The sequence below is a fragment of the Mus musculus genome, chromosome 6, assembly GCF_000001635.26.
Source record: "Mus musculus strain C57BL/6J chromosome 6, GRCm38.p6 C57BL/6J".
In the NCBI taxonomy this organism is placed as follows: domain Eukaryota; kingdom Metazoa; phylum Chordata; class Mammalia; order Rodentia; family Muridae; genus Mus; species Mus musculus.
In genome coordinates, this window is record NC_000072.6 from 118712055 (window position 1) to 118730598 (window position 18544).

The 18544-nt window shown below is 47.0% G+C and overlaps 1 protein-coding gene across 50 annotated transcripts in view; it reads right to left on the reverse strand.

Annotated features, from left to right (window-relative positions):
- The window catches only part of Cacna1c (calcium channel, voltage-dependent, L type, alpha 1C subunit), a 610145-nt gene that overhangs the window by 124815 nt on the left and 466786 nt on the right, over nt 1-18544 (reverse strand). For 28 of the 50 annotated variants that reach the window (XM_006505440.4, XM_006505427.4, XM_006505432.4 and 25 more), the window contains 2 exons: nt 3849-3923; nt 1203-1293 (listed from right to left, as the gene is read on the reverse strand). In XM_006505440.4, coding sequence (XP_006505503.1) covers nt 1203-1293; nt 3849-3923 — 166 coding nt within the window. The remainder of the gene's footprint in view (nt 1-1202; nt 1294-3848; nt 3924-18544) is intronic. The other 22 variants (XM_006505443.4, XM_006505436.4, XM_006505438.4 and 19 more) reach the window with 1 other exon arrangement.

Genomic DNA, 18544 nt, shown 5'->3' on the forward strand with positions numbered 1-18544 from the left:
GAAATTCCTTTCAGTGGCCAAGACACAGTTACAGTTGTCATGCCCAGGGCCATCGAAAAAAAGCATTCATCGTCTTCCAGAGTGAAGCTTAAACCCCCCAGGCTCTGCTCTCTGAGACAGGACTAATCAAATCAGTTTTGCAAGTTTTAGTAATGAATCAGTTTTCCCCCTTTGTTTAGGTCATTGACATGGATGACTTGATTCTGGGTTCCAGACTGTGACAATCCATGTGTGAACTGCTCCCACGGATACCAGCTCCTGCTCCCTCATATCCGGCTAAGTCCCAGGTCAAAGCCAACTCTTAGAAACCAGGGATTCGTGCTGTAAAAACTACACCAGTGGTTCTCAAGCTGTGGTCTTGACCCCTTAGGGGGTCTCATATCAGATGCTAGGTATATCAGATATTTACATTGCTTTTCATGACCGTAGTAAAATTATAGTTACAATGAGATAATTTTACGGTTGGGGATCACCACAACACGAGGAACTGTATGAAAAAGTTGCAGCATTAGGAAGGTTGAGAACTACTGACCTAGTCTGAGGGCATTGCAGGCCGTTCACTGCACTTGCTCCCCCTCATTAGAAGGGCAGGTTGAACCTCATAGGAGCAACAGGATCATCACCTGTCTGGTCATCACCTGTCTGGTCATCACCTGTCTGGTCATCACCTGTCTGGTCATCACCTGGCTGGTCATCCATCACCTGGCTGGTCATCACCTGGCTGATCATCACCTGGCTGGTCATCACCTGGCTGGTCATCACCTGGTTTCTTAGCTGATGATTTTCTTTGAGGCCATATTTGTCAGAATGGAAAGGGTGGCCATGTAACGCCAGGGACCCTGACCTACTTACTGGCTTGCATGAAAAGAAAGGTGTGTGTGGGATAAAACGCACATCAGAGCACCCTACCTTCTGTGCTTCACTGGGGAGGTGAAAGGGCCTCAGCATGTGAGACTTGTGGCCCTCACAGAAGTGCCGAAGACAGGATTGAATTTGAAAAGCCCAGTACCACGTATGAAGCCATTACATAACCCCAGGCCTCCTTTCTCTCCACATAGAGCACAGATTGTCAACCCATGTTCTGATTCTGCACACTGCAGTGCGGAGCCATCCCACTCAACACCAGAAGCAGCTTCCCAGGTCGTCCCCAAGAACTTGTCCCCCAGGAAGAACTCAGCGCTAAGTTTGCCACGGGTACTCACGCAAGCCTGGCTCCACAGTTTTCTCCCTCGATGTCACCTCCAGCCACGTTTTCAGTGTTGACAGACTCAGTCTCACTTGTGGGCATGCTCACTGTGAGGGAAGAGGAGGCATCAAGAGTAGGGACAGAAAGAGAAGAGAAGAACATTAGTGCATGACAAACCATCCTAGCCCAGGGCCAGTCGGGCACCATCTGCTGGTCTGTCTATGGGAGCTGGGCCCTGGCACTGTCCTCAACAGGCTGGAGAAGTCAGGTGCCAAGACACTGCATGTGAGTGGGATGCAGGAGGGACTCTGGTGACCAGGCCTTTCCCTTACAAGACACACCTGGGTAAGACTGACAGTCACATCCTTCCACTGCCCTCAACTTCAACAGAAAGGCCGTGGGGGGTTTCCCTCTGCATCTGTCTCACTGACCACGGCGAGAGAAGCTCTCATAGCGAGACTTCATCTCCTTTCTTTCCCCTACCAGCTCTAACCCAAGGCTGGAGTCTAGATTGTTTGCGAAAAGGGCTCTTTTGCTACTCAGATTTTTTGTTGGACCCGAGGACAATTTTATTTCCTGCACTGCACAGTGTCATAAAGCAATGACACTTAGGCCATACCTGAAGTGGTGGGCTTGAGGTCACTAGCCACCACCAAACTCATGGGTTGGGCCTCATACAATATGGCAGACACTAAGAATGGCAGTGTCTAGTTGCAGGACACACACACAGACACACACAGATATACACACACACACAAAACACACACATACACACACACACACACACACACACACACACACACACACAAACCACATTTAAATATGGCTCAAAGAGAACCTGCAGGATAGCATCTTTCTTCTCAAAACTCCCAACACTCCCATCTAAACAGAGCAACAGGAGCCAATCTAAACCTGATTCTTCAGGAGCCAATCTGCCCAAGCAACACCCAATGCTTTATATCAAGGCAGCAGAAGGCTAGACTTTCAGAAGGGAGTTTTGTAGCTTAGACTCAGCATGGTGGCTTAGAGTAGGTCATTTCTATTAGTAGTGTTTATTCTATGAAATTAAAGTTCACCTCAAAAAATTCTTCAGAACTACTGTCATCCTTTTTAGGTAAAATAAATCCCTTATATTTTTACCTTTAAAAATATATATAGGGTCTTGATATACTCCAAGCTGGCCTCAAACTTGCAGTCCTCCTGCCTCAGCCTCCTGAGGGTTGTAATTAGTGTTGTGTACCACAACTCCCAGGGTCTTTTACCAATACCTCTTTAGAGCAACCTGGACCAGCACTCCTTCCAGAATAGACCCCCATCTGGTAAAATTTTCCTAGTGCCAGCAGTCACAGCATCTATAACTAGTGGGAGTGTGGCAGTAGTGGTAAGTCCCCACGGACAACCACAGTCCAGGGGAGGCCTTGCCCTGCTTCTATGGAGACGCTGATAGATGTGGATTTCCCCAAGCTTCTAACACAAGTCAGGGGGATAAGATGAGTCTAATTTCAAGAACACAGAAGATACAAAGAGGACACTCGTGACTTACTGTGCTTTGGCTGTCACACAGAACACATTGCTTTGGCTTAGGATTCTTCCTCAAATATATTGAGAAAAAAGAATCCCAGACATCATTCCATGGATATTAGGGGCTGGATGAGACTACAGAAGTCATGGAGCTCTAACACGTCCCTTTAGTTCACAGGAAAGGAAAGCAAGGCTTAGAGAATGGTTATGATGGTCTAGGTCACATGGTATGCCTAGAAAGGATGAGTGATAGGGCACTGTCCCTGTCCCATGCTCACCTTGACTGTTGCACTGTTGACAAAATGTCTTCTCTACATCTAGGGTAAGTCAATGACCGGGAAACTGAGTGAGCCAGGCCCTGGGCACACCGCTGAATGGCACAGTATAGCCCAAGAATGGTGTTTGGTTTTACAGCATTGACATCCACACCATAGCCTAAGGGCTGAGGGTGGAGCTAGTCATTTGAGGTGGCTTAGCATGGGGAACTGGGGATGGGAGCCCTCAGAGTTTTCTAAGGGTTGTGAACAATGCATATTTAGTAAGAAGCTGTGAAAGTGGGGAACACTCCACCCTTCTGTACATTTATCTCTAGCCACCTCGGACTTGGGCCCTTTTAACACCCCAAGTCTCATTCTTGGAAGGGCTGGGCCTTGTGTAGAAATCCTCCTGACTTTGTGAGACTTGGCTCTCAGAGAATGCCTTGCATAGGGGTGGAGTCGGGTGGAAGTGGCGGTGCTAGGCTAGAAGAGATCACACTTAGGAAGAAGTGGCCAGGGCTTTAACAGTAAGCACATCTTCTAAAGTCCACGCACTTCCAGTATTGGTACTAATTTTGCATTTACAGTGACTTTAATTTTGGCTGCCACTCCATCTTCTATCGGGAAACAGTTCCTGTTGGCTGTCATGCTTGCTGTTCTTTCCAGTGAATGGGATGAGGGTCAGCGGTCTTCCCATCACGAAAACACACATTCAGATCTCTCTCTCTCTCTCTCTCTCTCTCTCTCTCTCTCTCTCTCTCTCTCTCTCTCTCATTCTCTCTCACACACACACACACACATCCCAGACGTCAAGAGAAATATTCTCCCATGCAATCTGTATGGACCGACACACATTTACACACAGAGAGCACAGGAGACATTACCATGGGTTTCTGTAGAGTGACTAAACCAAGCAAACTTCCCTTTCTTCTGATCATGCAAGCCCGCTGGAGCGCCTCCTTTCACAGACACGATGGCCAGTGTCAAGATCAGGGACAAGACATCAACAGAGAACATGCAGTCAGCACGGGCCAAAGAAACAACCCTGTCCTTACATAGAACATGTTTATCTCCAAAAATTAACTAAAGCAATGAAAAGCATAAACCAAGACATGTAAGAAAACATAACAAAATCTGGTCAAACCCCTTCAGTCACATGAATTAACAACGTAAAACAAAGGATGGACCCTGACTAAAGCGGATGGCATCCTCTCATAGGAGGCTTCTACTGGCACATCTAAGTGGAGACCTGGGAAGGAGGCTTCCCAGGAGGCTGTTCATTGCCCCTGTGTCTCCTGTGTGTGTGTGTGTGTGTGTGTGTGTGTGTGTGTGTGTGTGTGGTGTCCCTTCTATAGATTTAAGTAAAAGTTGCTAAGATCAAGCTACTGCCTCCCATTGGCTAGCTAGCTCAGTTTCTCCCTTACAAAGACCCTAAATGCCAGCTGCAGTGGGCTCCAGAGCATCCCTTCCTGGATGGACTTATCCCTGGATGAAGTCACTTGACTATAGATCTACTCGCCCCTGTGTCTGGCTCCGTCATTGTGCCTCATTCAGTAAGGGGCTACCCCTTCAGCTCAGTCTTGGTTACATCTAAGGCACGCGCATGCGCATCTGTATTACTTCTGGTCTCACAAGCCTTTTGTTTTCTCTTGTATGCAAATAGGCATGCAATTCCTATACAGCGTACTTCCCACTCTGTTTTCCTTTGAAGAGGAGAAACTTGATTCAGGTATAGAATAACTAAGCTGTCGTTGGATCTACTTTTCCTCAGAGTTAAGTTTCTTGTGAACAGAAAGCCTTGGGCTCCTCTCAAGTCTGAGCTTGGCTGAGAAAGAAGGGGCTGAGGGAAGGAGTGAAGGGTGTCCTATTGCATGGGTTCAGGACAGTCTGAACTACACCATGGCCTGAAGTCCTGAGGGCCAATGCTTTAGCTAATTCCCCAGAAAGGATGTTTCTCTTGTTAACACTCATACAGAATGCCTCTGTGGCCAGTGCCAGCTGTTGGGAATAAGAGATGGGCATGTACTGACAGCAGCTTATTAGTGGGAAGCAGCAGTGGATAGAGGCAGGAGAAGGGGCCACACAGTCCCCAGAGCAAGAAAATATGTGCTCTGATGAGGAACCGGAAGTGGCCCAGTGTGCCCTAGGGAAAGCTGTGAAGGGGGCATCCCTCATCCCAGTCTCAGGCAACTCAGGTTATATTCTTGTGGATGGTGGGGATTCAGAAGTTTGGCTCCTCTTAGAAAGGGGCTGAACTTGGGGCCAATCCATGGGGAGTTCCATGTCTCTAGTGTGTGCATTCTTAAAACAGCAGTCTCCAATCAGTGTAGGCACTTCTCTTTTATCTAAAAAATCCTATGTGAATCAAGCACTAGAAGTGAGTTGGCTCCTGTTTCTCTTCTAGAGAGGTACATACTAGAACAAGAGAAGAGCAAGAGGAAGAGCAAGAGGAAGAGGAAAAGTGAGGGCAAGGTCAAGGGTGAGGGCAAAGGCAGGGGCAAGGACAAGGACAAGGGCAAGGGCAAGGGCAAGGGCAAGGGCAAGGGCAAGAGCTAGAGCAAGCTTTCTGTGGAGGTGTGAAATGGAAACAGAAAGGTTGCCTATTGCCATGCCTCCAAACACTCCTACAGTTGGCGTGAGCATGCGAGAAGGAGTCTGTTCTGTGACTCAAAGCTCAAAGATCTGTTAAACAGCACTATCACCCAGCATTTGGCTTGACACAAGACTGTCACATCTTGTTCAATTTTGGAAACAACTCTACGATCCCTTTAAAAGCTACAAGAACTCAATAAACATATGGGTGTTCAGATACAACCAAATGTGACCAGGGCTGGGTGCTCATGGTGGGGACGGGTACAGCCTGCTCAGTTCCCTGTATGGCCTGTACAATCTCCATTCAGTCTGCTCCATGGGTCAAGTCACACTGCTAAAGGTTCCTCGCTGAAATGAACATTTCTCCCCAGAGAGGAACATTTATGATAGTTTATTCCACAAGTATTTGGGAGGACGAAACAGCTGGGGATCAAGCTCAGGCCTCCATGCTCACGTGGCAAACATTGCCTGAGTCCTATCTCCCTAGCCCATCATGATGTAGCTTTGAAGGAAGATGCTGAAGAAACAGCTTAGAGATGAAGCTCATTTTCTGAATCTACCGCTAACAGCAACTCTTCACCAAATGTGGATTTTTGAGAGGAAAATTATAAAACAAAACAAAAATTATGGATTTCTTCAGAAACAATCCACAGTTGTCCTTGTAAGCAATGGGTGGCATGGCTCTTTTGTTAGTTAGAGCAGCAATGGCTAAAAATGAGTTCTATAGACTCTACTCTTTCCCTTTTATTTAACACACGGGGTTCTACGGCGCTGCCAGAGTGTCTGCACTTCAGAACTTAAAGAATCCTTCTTCAGCCTCCCAGCTAGCTAGGAGCCACAATGCCCACTTAGGCAATATCTTGTCCACAGCTCATTTTGTCCTTGAATTAACAGTTCTAACCCTCCGCTCCTCTAAGCATCCACTCTCAGTAGCCACTCTTGCTTGAGTGGCACTTGGTAGTCGCTTCTGGTTCTCGGGTGAGGAGTACAGTTATTGTCTCTCCTCAGCTTGCTTGGAGCTCTACAACTGAGTAGATGCTGTGGAAGCAGTAATACATTATAATAATCTCCACATGCAATTTCTCCATGTGATGATGTGGAGACACACAATAAGATACCACATGGAAGGTATATTAGATCTAAGCTGCTGTTCAGACTGGTGTTTCCTGGCATGTTTGGGTTCACAAACCCTCGGAAATCTTATCCACCGAACTCTGGAACTCCACCCTGAGACAGCATGTGGTGTCTTTGATGTATGATGGCACCGGCCATTAGGCAGACTCTCTGCAGCTATGTATGGTCAATAGGGAGGCTTACAGCTCATGACCTTCCCTACAGGAAGCCAACTCCTCATAAAACTACAGCTTGCCTCTCGACAGATCCTCATGCCACAAATCCCCAAGTGGCAGAGCTGAACCAGACTGGGCTAGTGAATCAAAACTCATGTTTCCCTTAAAAGGAAATTAGACCTTGTTCAGCCATCATAACATCAACATAATGTAATATGTGTATCAAAAGATGGACAAATGAATCCACATGAGTAAAAGCGAAATTACTCAGAAGGGCTTTGACAAAGGTTTGAGAGTCAAAAGCAGCTTGTGTTTTGGTAAAGAAACATGTCGCTATGGTTCCTTAGCAAAGGAAATGGAGGCCTTTTGGGGAGTTCCTTCCTTTTCTTTCTTTTTTCCCTTGGGAGGAATACAGGGGAAAACAGTCCCATATAAGATACCTAGGCTGGCCCTGTCTCTGGTATATCCTCACCCCTTAAGGAGCACCAGAGGATGTGACATGAATCTGGAGAGAAAGATGAAGTGTGCTGAGTTCTGAAACCCCTGGGGCCCCAAACAGCTCTGACTTTGTCCCAAGGGTGGGGGCTCTCTAAGGTCCTCATATGACATTAGCACAGATGCCCAGCTTCTCATGAGGCTTGAAAAGAAAAATACTGTCTTCATTTTGCAATGTAGCCATTAGGCCGTTATCCAAGCTCAGAGAACTCATCTGCTGCCTGCAGCCCTTCACCTTCCCAGTTGGGAAAGGGTTACCATGCCAATATAGGCAGTACTAGCAGTGGCTGACAGTGTTTGGACATCACCCTGACTTTCCCCTTGAGGCAGAGTGCTGGCAAGAGTCCTGGGGTGACTCCTGGCATTCAGCCTGCTGGGCTGCAATGGCTCAGGTCCATCTATTCCTATATGGAGCCTTGCCATTGACTTGGTCAGATGCCCATTTTATTATATTTTTACATTAAAAATGGTATAGATGGCACTTATTTCCTCAAAGTACTGCTGGCAGTCTGGCTAGCAAACAAAGGAATTCCTGGTGCCCTGCCTTCCAGACTCGACTCCCTTTGACTTGGCCGTCTCATCTGTTATGGACTGAGTTATGTCCCCTAGAAACCCACATGCTGGTGTTTAAAACCCTCTTAAGTAGAGTGGGCTGTTTTAGGATACAGGGTCTTTAAACATGTAACTTAATTAAGATGAGGCCACAAGGGCCAGCTCCTAATCTAACAGACTTGCATCCTAATAAAACGAAGGCATTTGGACACGCACAGAAGGGAGATCATGGGAAGGTACAAGGTGAAGACAATGCCCTATACGCCAAAGAGAGAGGTCTACAGTGGGCATTCTCCCTCACAGCCTCTGCAGAGCCAACCTGTCCTACACCTTGACCTCAGAGTCTAGCCTCTAGAAATCAGGAAACAATCCATTTCTATCACTGAAGCCAGTAGTGCTCTATTAGGCAGCCGAGGCTCCGATGCCACTGTTTCCATCCTTCCTGAAGAATTCTCAAGCAAGCCGAGCTTGCCTCATCACTTCCCACTGTCTCTCAGCTGCACTAGACATCTCTCCAATATAGCATCCATTCCTTGTCCTGTGAGGGTCTGGTCCCTTTACCACATACCCTGCAGGTCCACAGCCAAGTTCAGCCTACCACTTATTTCTGTGAATAAAGTTTGACTGGGCCCCAGCACTGGCCATCTCCTGATGGTGTTTATTGGTCACTTTGCTTTAGAGAGTAGAGCTGAAGACCTGTAATGGACTCTGTGGCATCTGCAAAGCCAGGGTCACTATTGGCTGGACCATCACTGGCAATGCCAATCCCCTATCCACTCATTCCGTCTTGGAAGCCCGGTTCTAGCCTCTAGTGGCCTCCAGAACCATCTACTGCTTGGAATCCTTCCTTTTCATCTCCTAGAGCACTTGTATTGCTTCTAATACCAAGTAAAAATCCAGATGCCAGGTTTTGTCCCGCCCTCTAGCAACCTGCACGGTTTTAGGTAAGTTATCCAACTTTTCTGAACTCGCATTCCCTCCTCCACACAGAGACTGTGCTAGTATTTACTCAAAGCTCTTTTGGTATGGGTTCACTAAAATAATATTTGCAAAAAGAACCTTGTAAAATGGTAACTGACATAAACACTCCCTAGTAATACCAGCTAGCTTTAAACTGTTTTTCCTAAAGTTTACTATTTCTGAAGTATTAGATTTGTCTTCTCGAGGAAGCCCAAACTTTCTCTAGTCTAGGGATTCTTGGAATTCACCCTGGAATTCTCCGAACTCAGTTTGAGTCTATGGAACTGTAGCAGCAATGGTTTGGACTGCCATGCTCCAGGTTACTCTTATGTGCTGCCTGTATGTCCCTCATGCTGTGGACCCCAGTAGGCTGACCTTTGCAAACCACATCAAAGGGTTTTCTTCTGAGGCTGCCCAGTGGGGAAGCACAAGCAAGAATCTATGGGTAGGTCAGAGGAGATGGGGCTCAGGTCTCATCTGCCACTTCTGGCTATAGAAGGCACACTGGTTGCCTCTTGATCCCAAAGGCCATGGGTCTGGCCACATAGCCCTCTCTACACAGTTTCTCTATCCTTTGTACCTGCAGGCCTATAGAAACAGCTTCCCTATGATACTTTAGGGTGCTGCTCAGATGTCCTGAAGCCCCTGCCCAACTTTCTTCTACACTAACTCCATCTTTATCAAAATCTCCTGAAACCACCTGTCTAAAAGCACTCTCTGGGAGGACCTGACAGATGTACTCCTGGGGCACGGTGGAAGGACATTACTCACCGGTGACAATCCAGTGGAAGATATGTGTCTGAAAGGAAGGATGGTACATGGCATGGGATGGATGGGCCATGAATGCAGGGCTTCCAGCCACTTCAGACAAGGCTCAGACAGCCTGCGCACATCCACACTGGGAAGGGTGAAAGATAACTGGTGGCTCCCTATGGTGTAGCACTACACAGCCCAGCCTGGAAGGCAGTGGATGTCCTGGTTGTGGATGCTACGGCACTGATTCTTGGGAGAGGTGGTGGTGTTTCCCGTGTCTCTTCTCTTGCAGAAGAATAGATACTCGTGTTCATCATTTTTCTATGACTGACAAATCTAACACACAGCTAGAGACCTCTTGCTGTGCAGGCTTAGGCCCAACTGGAAATCCAGGATCTGCCACCCCCAGTGCCACAAGTCTGGGGCAGTGAGAAGCAAAGGGGTACCAGGTGATAGCAGTCTGCCCGAGTAGGAAGATCACAGGAAAAGGTAGTGCCACTTCTCAGTCACTTCCCGTCCACCCAGCCCAGCTTAGCTTCTGCCACATACACAACTAATACCAGGCTGATCTACAGCCAACAAGGTAAATATAAAAAAAGATGAAATATTAAGGATCCAAACAAAGAGGCCTTGCTTATTAAAAAGGTGCAATACAGATGTGGTGTGCCATCATCATAATTATTACTGCTGCTGCTAACTGGGAGGTGGTATGAATGGCTGCCCTGGATCTATAGTCATAACCCTAAGAAAGCCAAGGTTGCTGTGATCCCAGCAGGTTATAAGCATCCAGACCTGCAAGCAGAAAATTCCTTTCCACCTCGATGGCACTGGGGCTGCGGGGGAGGGCAGGGGTGTGTGTGTGAGTGAGAAGAACAGGGGGAGGCGCGGGGAGTTCAGCTGCACCAGACAAGCTACGGAAGGTGGGTGCCATTTATCTTTCTTTCCCCACAGTGTCTGCCTTCACTAGGAGGTGCAGGTCCAAGTACAGCTCATCTGCAGTCCAAAGGGATGTGGCCCAGATCCTCTGTACACAGGAAGAATGGTCCCTTTGTCGACCTCCTATGTACAGTCAGTTATTTTTAATCATAAAGTTCTTCTTCGGTCAGAGGGGGTAGTTTTCTACTTATCCCAGCTTAGTAGAATGTGTCACCCATCTGGCATGATATGAACGAAAAGAAAAAAGATGTGTGCCCCGATCTCTTTCTAGCTTGGCCCAGGGGTACCTCATGGCATGGCATATGTCTGTTTTAGGCTTTGTCCCAGCAGTGTGGTGGCTTCTGTCTTAATCCTAACAGTTCAGCCTTTGAGTATTTGCTGGGTGCTAGCCTCTCTCTCATGTTTCACATTATGAACTGAGAACGCCATGAGTAAGGTATCACAGCCCATTTTGTAGATGAGGAAACCGAGGCTTGGGATTCAATCACTTATTCAAAGTAAGTGGCTAAGTAGGACTGAGGAATTTGAAGCCAGGTAAACCCTGTGCCTAGATTCCTCCAAGCTACTGTGTATACTTGAACTGTGTCTTATAATCAGGAAAAGGGTAAGGGTGCTGCAGCTGGCCAGGTCACTGAAGAAGCAGCTCCTTATGTGATGACCCTGTCACAGCCTCCATGCTGGCAGCTCGGAGCTAAGAGGGAAGTCAGGAAGTCAGGAGCGCTGTGAACTTGGGAAACAGAGGTCTGAACCTGAGACCAAAATTCTTCAGGCCAAACCACCACAAGACAGAGTCCTGGTCACGGTGGGTGAGACTTAGAAAGGCCCCTTAAGGAAGGGAGGGGAGGGTCAGTCCTGTGGACTGTAGGCCTGCAGAGGTTAGTGAGCTGTGTAAGAGCACCAGGGGCCCCTTGGGCAAATTCAGTCAGCTCTGTTGCTCTTGCCTCTTGCCTTGTGTGAGTGATCACTGTGATGACAAGCAGCTGAAAACCAGGACGGTTGGGAATGGTCAGGCACAGAGAGATGGACTGGACAAAGGTGGGCATCTCAGCAGGAACAGGAAGCCACCTCAGCCCCACTGAAGAGTGGGATTGTCACAGCCTTGTGCTTCTGAGGGCCACTGGGGGAACTGACCAACGGAGGAAATGCAGGGGATACTTCCAAAAGCACAACCATTAGCGGAAGCATCCAGGAGGCAGAAAGAAAGCAACACAGTTACAGTAAATACTTGGCCATGCAAAGATAATGACCAGGGCTATCAACAGTGTTGCGCCCGCCGTGCCTCAGACCAGCATAGGGAAGTCACACAGTTACAGACCTCAGTGAGCCTAGGAAGAAGCACCTAGGCTCCTTAGAAGCCAGCATTTTCCCCTTTGCAGCTGCCTGACCCCTAGACTGGAAGGGGACAGTGATTCTCTACAAAATTAGCACTGTCTCCCCCCTAGGTCAGCCACACTTCCATTCTGGGACAGGGGACTTGAAGGGATGGAGAGCACCAGTGTGGCCATCAAGAGGGTTGGAAAGCCCAAATATGTACAGAAAAATTGAGCTGATCTGTGTATTACTTTACAGAGCAGGAACCTGGGGCTCAAGAGAGGGGAGTGAGGGGCTGTCAGAGGACACTGAGCTGATTCATGTTGAAGTCAAAACCAGAAACCAGGGCTCCCGGCCTGCTCTTGGGGACTTGTCATGGGCCTCTTGCTCTGTCTCATCTGGCAGGAAGAATGGATGTTAGGGTCCAGGGATGCACACCTCAGGAAGAGCTGGTGTATGCCTGCTGTTAGGCTATAATCCCTTCGAAAGCAAATGACCGGAACCTGAGCTTTCCTCCTGAAAATGGTGAGATCATTCTGCCACTCTGGGAGAGTTTGTTGAGGATTAAAGATAGGGCAATTGAGATGAGTTTAATTAATCATGGCTGTCAGTCATAATACTAAGCAACAACAACAACAGTGGACACTGGACACTCTACCGGGCAATGCAAAAACAAAGTGGATGACGTAAAGAATCCTTGTGTCTCACAAGGCAGCAGGAATGTAAATTCTTAGTTATGATGGCAGATGTCTCAGAGTAATCCCTAAGAATGACTGTAGCTGCCTGGACCTTTGGGGGTTTTTCAAATGCATCCATGCCTGCTGTCTTCTTAGCAGAAAATATTCGAGTGCTAACAGAAACTTACCCAGGGCACGGTCTCATCCTGGGAACGCTTAAGGCCTCGTGAGAAGAATGCCAAAAGTCTCAGACCTTGGCTAACATGAAGATTTACACAGAACAGGAAAAAGAAGGCTGTTCTACTCCATTGGGCCTCCTGAATATTTTTTCTTTTGAAACAAGGTCTGTCTATAGCTTCAAATCCTCAACCCCCCTGTCTCAGTCTCTCATGTGTACCACTACACCATGCTTGCTTGCTTGGTTGGTTTGTTTACCTTAAGCTGAGCCATGGCTGTGCTGGAGATGGTGTTCTGCTCTTTTAGCCTGATCTCTCTCATGTCAAAAAAGCTATTTGTGACCACCATCTGGGCTTCACGGTGGGCCATCTGGCTTTGCCAGCTAATCAGTGAGGTCAAGCTGACATCTTGGAAGACGTCTACGGCAGATTTCTGTGTTTTAACTAGAAAGAGATTTAGATTCTATGAACCAGGAACAAGGCAATGTGCGGCTTCAGCTCCACTTTGGCTTTAAGTAGATTACAGTCTAAGTGCATTTTTCAATATGCAACAATTGGGTTAGTGCAATGACAAATGTCCTTCCCAATGATTGCCAGAGCAATATGCCATTTCCATTAGGGGTGAAGTTTCCTGGCCAGATTAAGACATGGAAAATAATTTTTGGTTATCAACAATTCCCTCCAGTCTTACTGATCAGATTAAATTTAGCTACGGAAAAGAGGAATTTACAAATTAGATGCTGTTCTCTGTTTATTACCACAATGGTTGCTTTCCACTCCATCCAGGAGGTATAGTGGAGATCTCATTAGGTCTCAGCTGGCGATAACCCTCACTCCATCCATCAATCTCCTTTGCGAGCCAGTGAATGAACTGAGCATTTATGCTAAGGAGCACCCTTTGAATGAAGCTAGATCAGCCTTTCTAGCCTTAAACGCCTTTAGTGTTCTGGACCCAAAGAAGCCTCAGGCCATTTATCCTCACCAGCCTCTTACTCATTTGCAGACTGCTATCCTTGGCTGGCTGGCTAGTGGTGTTCCTGAGACAGAGGGAAAAGGGAGAGCTACGGAGAAAGAATGGTGGGAGAGGAGGTTTAAAGTGAAATCTCAGACCAGGCTTTCCATGCAGAGAAGTCAGGCTGCGCGTTGGGTTTTTGGAAGAAGAGTGGCTTTGGGGGCTACAAACTGTCATGTGGGAGGCTCCATATAATCCCAGAAGCCTAGCAATGGCAGGATTCTAGACTTTCTTGATTGCCTTAGGGGTCTGATAGAGTAGAATGACCACTCCCCATCTGACCAAGACATCTAAGGCTAAAACTTAGTATATACATGTCCTAAGAGCACTGGAGCCGATCACCAGAGCTAGAAGGTTTAGTTTGTTTGTAACAGCTCATCTTCCCTCCCCCACCCTTTGACCCCCCATTGGACAACTCAGGGAGTATGGGAGAGGCAAGTAGCAGATTAATTATTGAGTGGGGCCTGAGGGGACAAGTTTCTGGTTCCCTCAGCCTCTCTAGTCTTATCCCAACACAGTGTTGGTGCCTACAATTCTAAAAATCCTGTTAGAAGATGAAGATGGAGATATCAACTGTCCAAGCTCTCTTCAGTGACGGGGTCGGGCCTGAGAGTATCTCCCCGGGATGGGGGTTACTCTTGCATTGCTGTATTCTCAGCTCCTTGTCGATGGAAGAGGACTTCACAGAACTTGAATTGACGGGACTGTAGAAATCATAGATAAAAATGACTCTACACCTCTCACAGGCTCCACACAAAGTGATGCAGTTGCAATAAAGCTTGGGGTCTTCCTGGGGGGAAACATGGGCACTCTGCCTCATCGACAGCAGCTGAGCCTAACTTCCTATTACATGCAGAAGGGCAGAGTAAGCTGGGGCCCTGGCTGCAAGGATCCTCTGCCACTAACTGACTTACACATCTAGAACCTCTCCATCCTTCGCCTCTGCTGGACACAGAAGACTCCTACCATATCTGCAGCCAGTTGACCTCAGTGAACACTAATGGATACTGGGAGATGCTAATGAACACTCGGATGAGAAATGGGCCCTGGATTTCTTTTTGTCCTGTGTCTGGTGTTGTCACGCATGTGTGCATATGTGAGTGTGTGCGTGATATATATATATATATATATATATATATATATATATACATATATATGAGAGAGAGAGAGAGTAAGAGGACTGTTAACACAGTAGCGGGATTTCACAGTTGCATCACATGACTCCTGTGAGTCGCCCGTGAGCTGAGTGGGACCTGCCAATGTGTACCCAGGGATGGAGGAGGGCCACAGAAGCGTTTCTCCTACCACCAGTCTGACAAGCTGACGCGTCTCCCTACTTCAAGACTAAGCAATGGAGGAACCAGAATCTCTCCAGAGATCTGAGCCTGATGTGTCCTTAGAGCAGAGCATCCACACCAATGGTAATGTGCTTTGTGCATCAGCAATAGTCTTTGATGGATACCTTGGAGAGGAGTGCTCACTGAAGCCTAGAGGAAGGTTAGAAGCAGCCAGTGGGATGGTGAGATCTCATTGTTGCCCTAGAGGAACTTGGGGACCAAGAAAGCTGCCTCACATGGAAGCCACACAAACCCCTTTCTTACTTTTTTTCCCCCTGTGTGGTCTTAGGATGGCTTTTGCATCCTTGGTCAAGGCTATGAGCAGTTGCTGTGGCAAGGTCTAGTGCCACCACGGCTACGGATGGGACACAGGGACTGGGATCCACCTGGATGTTTCACAGACCTCTGTCGTGGTAGAGACATGAGATGACCCCTGATCATAAGCTAGTTCCAGGGAAATGCTGACTATACTGATTTTTTCTAAAAAAAAATATTTTAAGATCAAATAATTATAGACATGTCCTTGACACATATCTAATGTAAACCAATGATATTCAGATTATGCTTGCAAGCCACATGGGGCTCTTTGTGGGCAACCTGCAGCTCTTCTAGGCCCTCAAATTTCTGTACTTCAATAATGCATTATTCTGACTCCTGCAGGGCACACAGCAGGCATGTGGTTCCTGTTGGTTAATGATGATTGCAAAGTGACTCTACAGAGTCACATCATCAACTATCACTTGTACAAATATTTAATCTTCTCTATCTGTGTAGAAGCCCCATGTTGGGCTTTACCGTATGTCCATCTTTATCTGCTTGTCCAAATGAATACGGATCTTACAGTTAGATTCAGAAGGCTGGGTCTGTACTTAAGTTGTCTTAATGACTGAGAAAGAAATTCCAATATGAGTAGATACTTAACGGATTATATTTTTTTGTTCTAAAGAGAAGATTTTCCCATCGGTCTTCTTAAAAATTGTGTTTATTCGTATGTAATGTGGGAGGGGGTGCATGTGACACAGGAGGTGTGTGGAGGTCAGAGGACAACTCTGTGGAGTTGGTTTTTCCTTCCAAACCATTATGTGGGTTCAAGAGATAGAACCCTGACTGGCAGGCATGCACAGCAAGTGCCTTCACCTGCTGAGCCACATTCCCGGCTCCCCATCGTTTTATACCCAGTTTCCCTTCTAATGCCTTCTATCAAAATAGTAATTGAACCTGGAAAATGGACTGCGTCCTTAGAGCAGGGCATCCACACCAATAGTAATGTGCTCTGTGCATCAGCAATAGTCTTTGATGGATACCTTGAAGAGGAGTGCTCACTGAAGCCTAGAGGAAGGTTAGAAGCAGCCAGTGGGATGGTGAGATCTCATTGTTGCCCTAGAGGAACTTGGGGACCAAGAGAGCTGCCTCACATGGAAGCTACGCACATCCCTTTCTTACTTTTTTTTTCCCTGTGTGATCTTAGGATGGCTTTTGAGTATCTGTCATGAATCCTTGGTCAAGGCTCTCTGTGAGCAGTTGCTATGGCAAGGTCTAGTGCCAACATGGCTACGGATGGGACACAGGGACTGGGATCCAGCTATGGTGTTGTTTGGGTCGGAGGTGCACTGGATTGATCATGTGCATCTCATTCTCCCTCCTCTATGGTATCATGAAGGTCCGAGTCCTTAGATCTCTGGCAGCTAAACCATGCCAGCTAAAGAGGATCATGCTGGCGGCCATCACAGAAAGACTAAGAACCCAAGAGCTGAAGAATGGGGAGGAAAGGCCCTCTGTTGGCTTTGGCCAACATCTCCTGCCAATGTTTCCAGTCCTCACCCCACTGGTCTTTCTGCAGCACTGTCAATCTCCTTCTGTTTTCCCTCTAGTCCTCTGGTCTTGCACTGCAAATTGTTGTGCCTGGCTCTTTTCTTATCAATCAGTTTGCAAACCTTTGTCTCAGTTGTTGGCTTTACCTTATCTCTAATCACTCTTTCCATGGTGATTTGACTCAGACAGATGTGTTCCAGTGCCCTCTCTGTGCTGATGACACCCTCTACCCCCAAATTACAGCTTAGTGTCAAAGCTTTCTCTTGAACTTTGTGACTGCCAGGCACCTACTCAACACTTCTCTTTGCACGTTTCAAAGGCATTTTAAATCTCAAGATCTGAGTTGTATTTTTTTTAATATCCTTGCCCTATGTGGTTGTTTTCCTTATGTCAGTAAATGGCAATTCCATTCTTATACTGACTTTGGATAGCTTCAGCTTTTCTCTCTCGTGTCCCATATTTTATCTGTCAGCAATGATGCCACCTTGAATTCTGACCTTATTTCTCCATCATTGCCATGATAAGACACCATCCTCTCCAGGGAGTCCCCTCTTGGCTAGCTGCTGCCATGGTGGCCTCCATTCCATTTTTCATACAGTGGCCACAGACTCATCACTTCTCTTCTCAAACACTCCAGTGGCTGTTTGGCTTCTTTCCAGTTCAGATCCAGGATCTCATGTCAATAAGTTACATGGTCTTCTCTCAGATTCCCTTGGCATTCTCTCTACCATTTCCTGCCTCACCTCTGTCCCTAAAAGCCACCTGCCCAGGCCTCCTTTCTATTCTTGGATGCAGCAGTCATGTTCCTTTCTTTTCCACCACCCTTCCATCTTCCCGGAAGGATCCCTTCCCAAATAGCTGTGCACTTCCTTTTACCTTCACATCTGTCTTAGTCAGGGGAATTCAAGCAGGTCAGGAAGCAGGAGCTGATGCAGAGGCCATGGAGGGATGTTACTTACTGGTTTGCTTGAATTCCAGTCCCGACTTCCTTTAATGATGAACAGCAATGTGGAAATGTAAGCTGAATAAATTCTTTCCTTCACAATTTGCTTCTTGGTCATATTTGTGCAGGAATAGAAACTCTGACTAAGTCAAATTGGTACCAGGAGTGGGGTATATTCCTATGACAACCTGATCATGATTTGAGGAGGACTGGGGAAGGAATTTGGAAGTTTGGCTAGAAGAGCCACTGGGTGTTAAGAGATCTGTGGAATGTTCTGTAAGAGTTTGGAAGATAATATTGAGAACAGTGCAAACGATGGGGACTGGTTTGTGAAATTTCAGAGGGAAGATTAAATACTCTTATCAGGCAGGGCCTTGCTGTTTTGATTATGAAGATTCTGTGGTTTTGTTTAGCTGGGGCTGAAGAATCAGCTGTGATTCACAAGATACCAGAACTACTAAAGTGAAAGCTTTGCATTACTGGGACTATTGATGCTGGTTAGCTGAAACTAAGAGATTAGTGGTGACTAAGAAGAGACCAGCATCATTAAGGAAATCTTTTGGGAAGTGTTTACTGAGAGCACAAAGAGGATGTATTCCAGAGATAGCCAAGGTTGTAACTTATGCTGCAGCTGGACTTGGTAATGTGTAAGAGTCACCCAGGTGGTACTGGTTTTGAAGGCATGAAGGGGTCATGAAGAGCAGCTGAGGCTTGGCACTGTGAGAGGCCATTGAA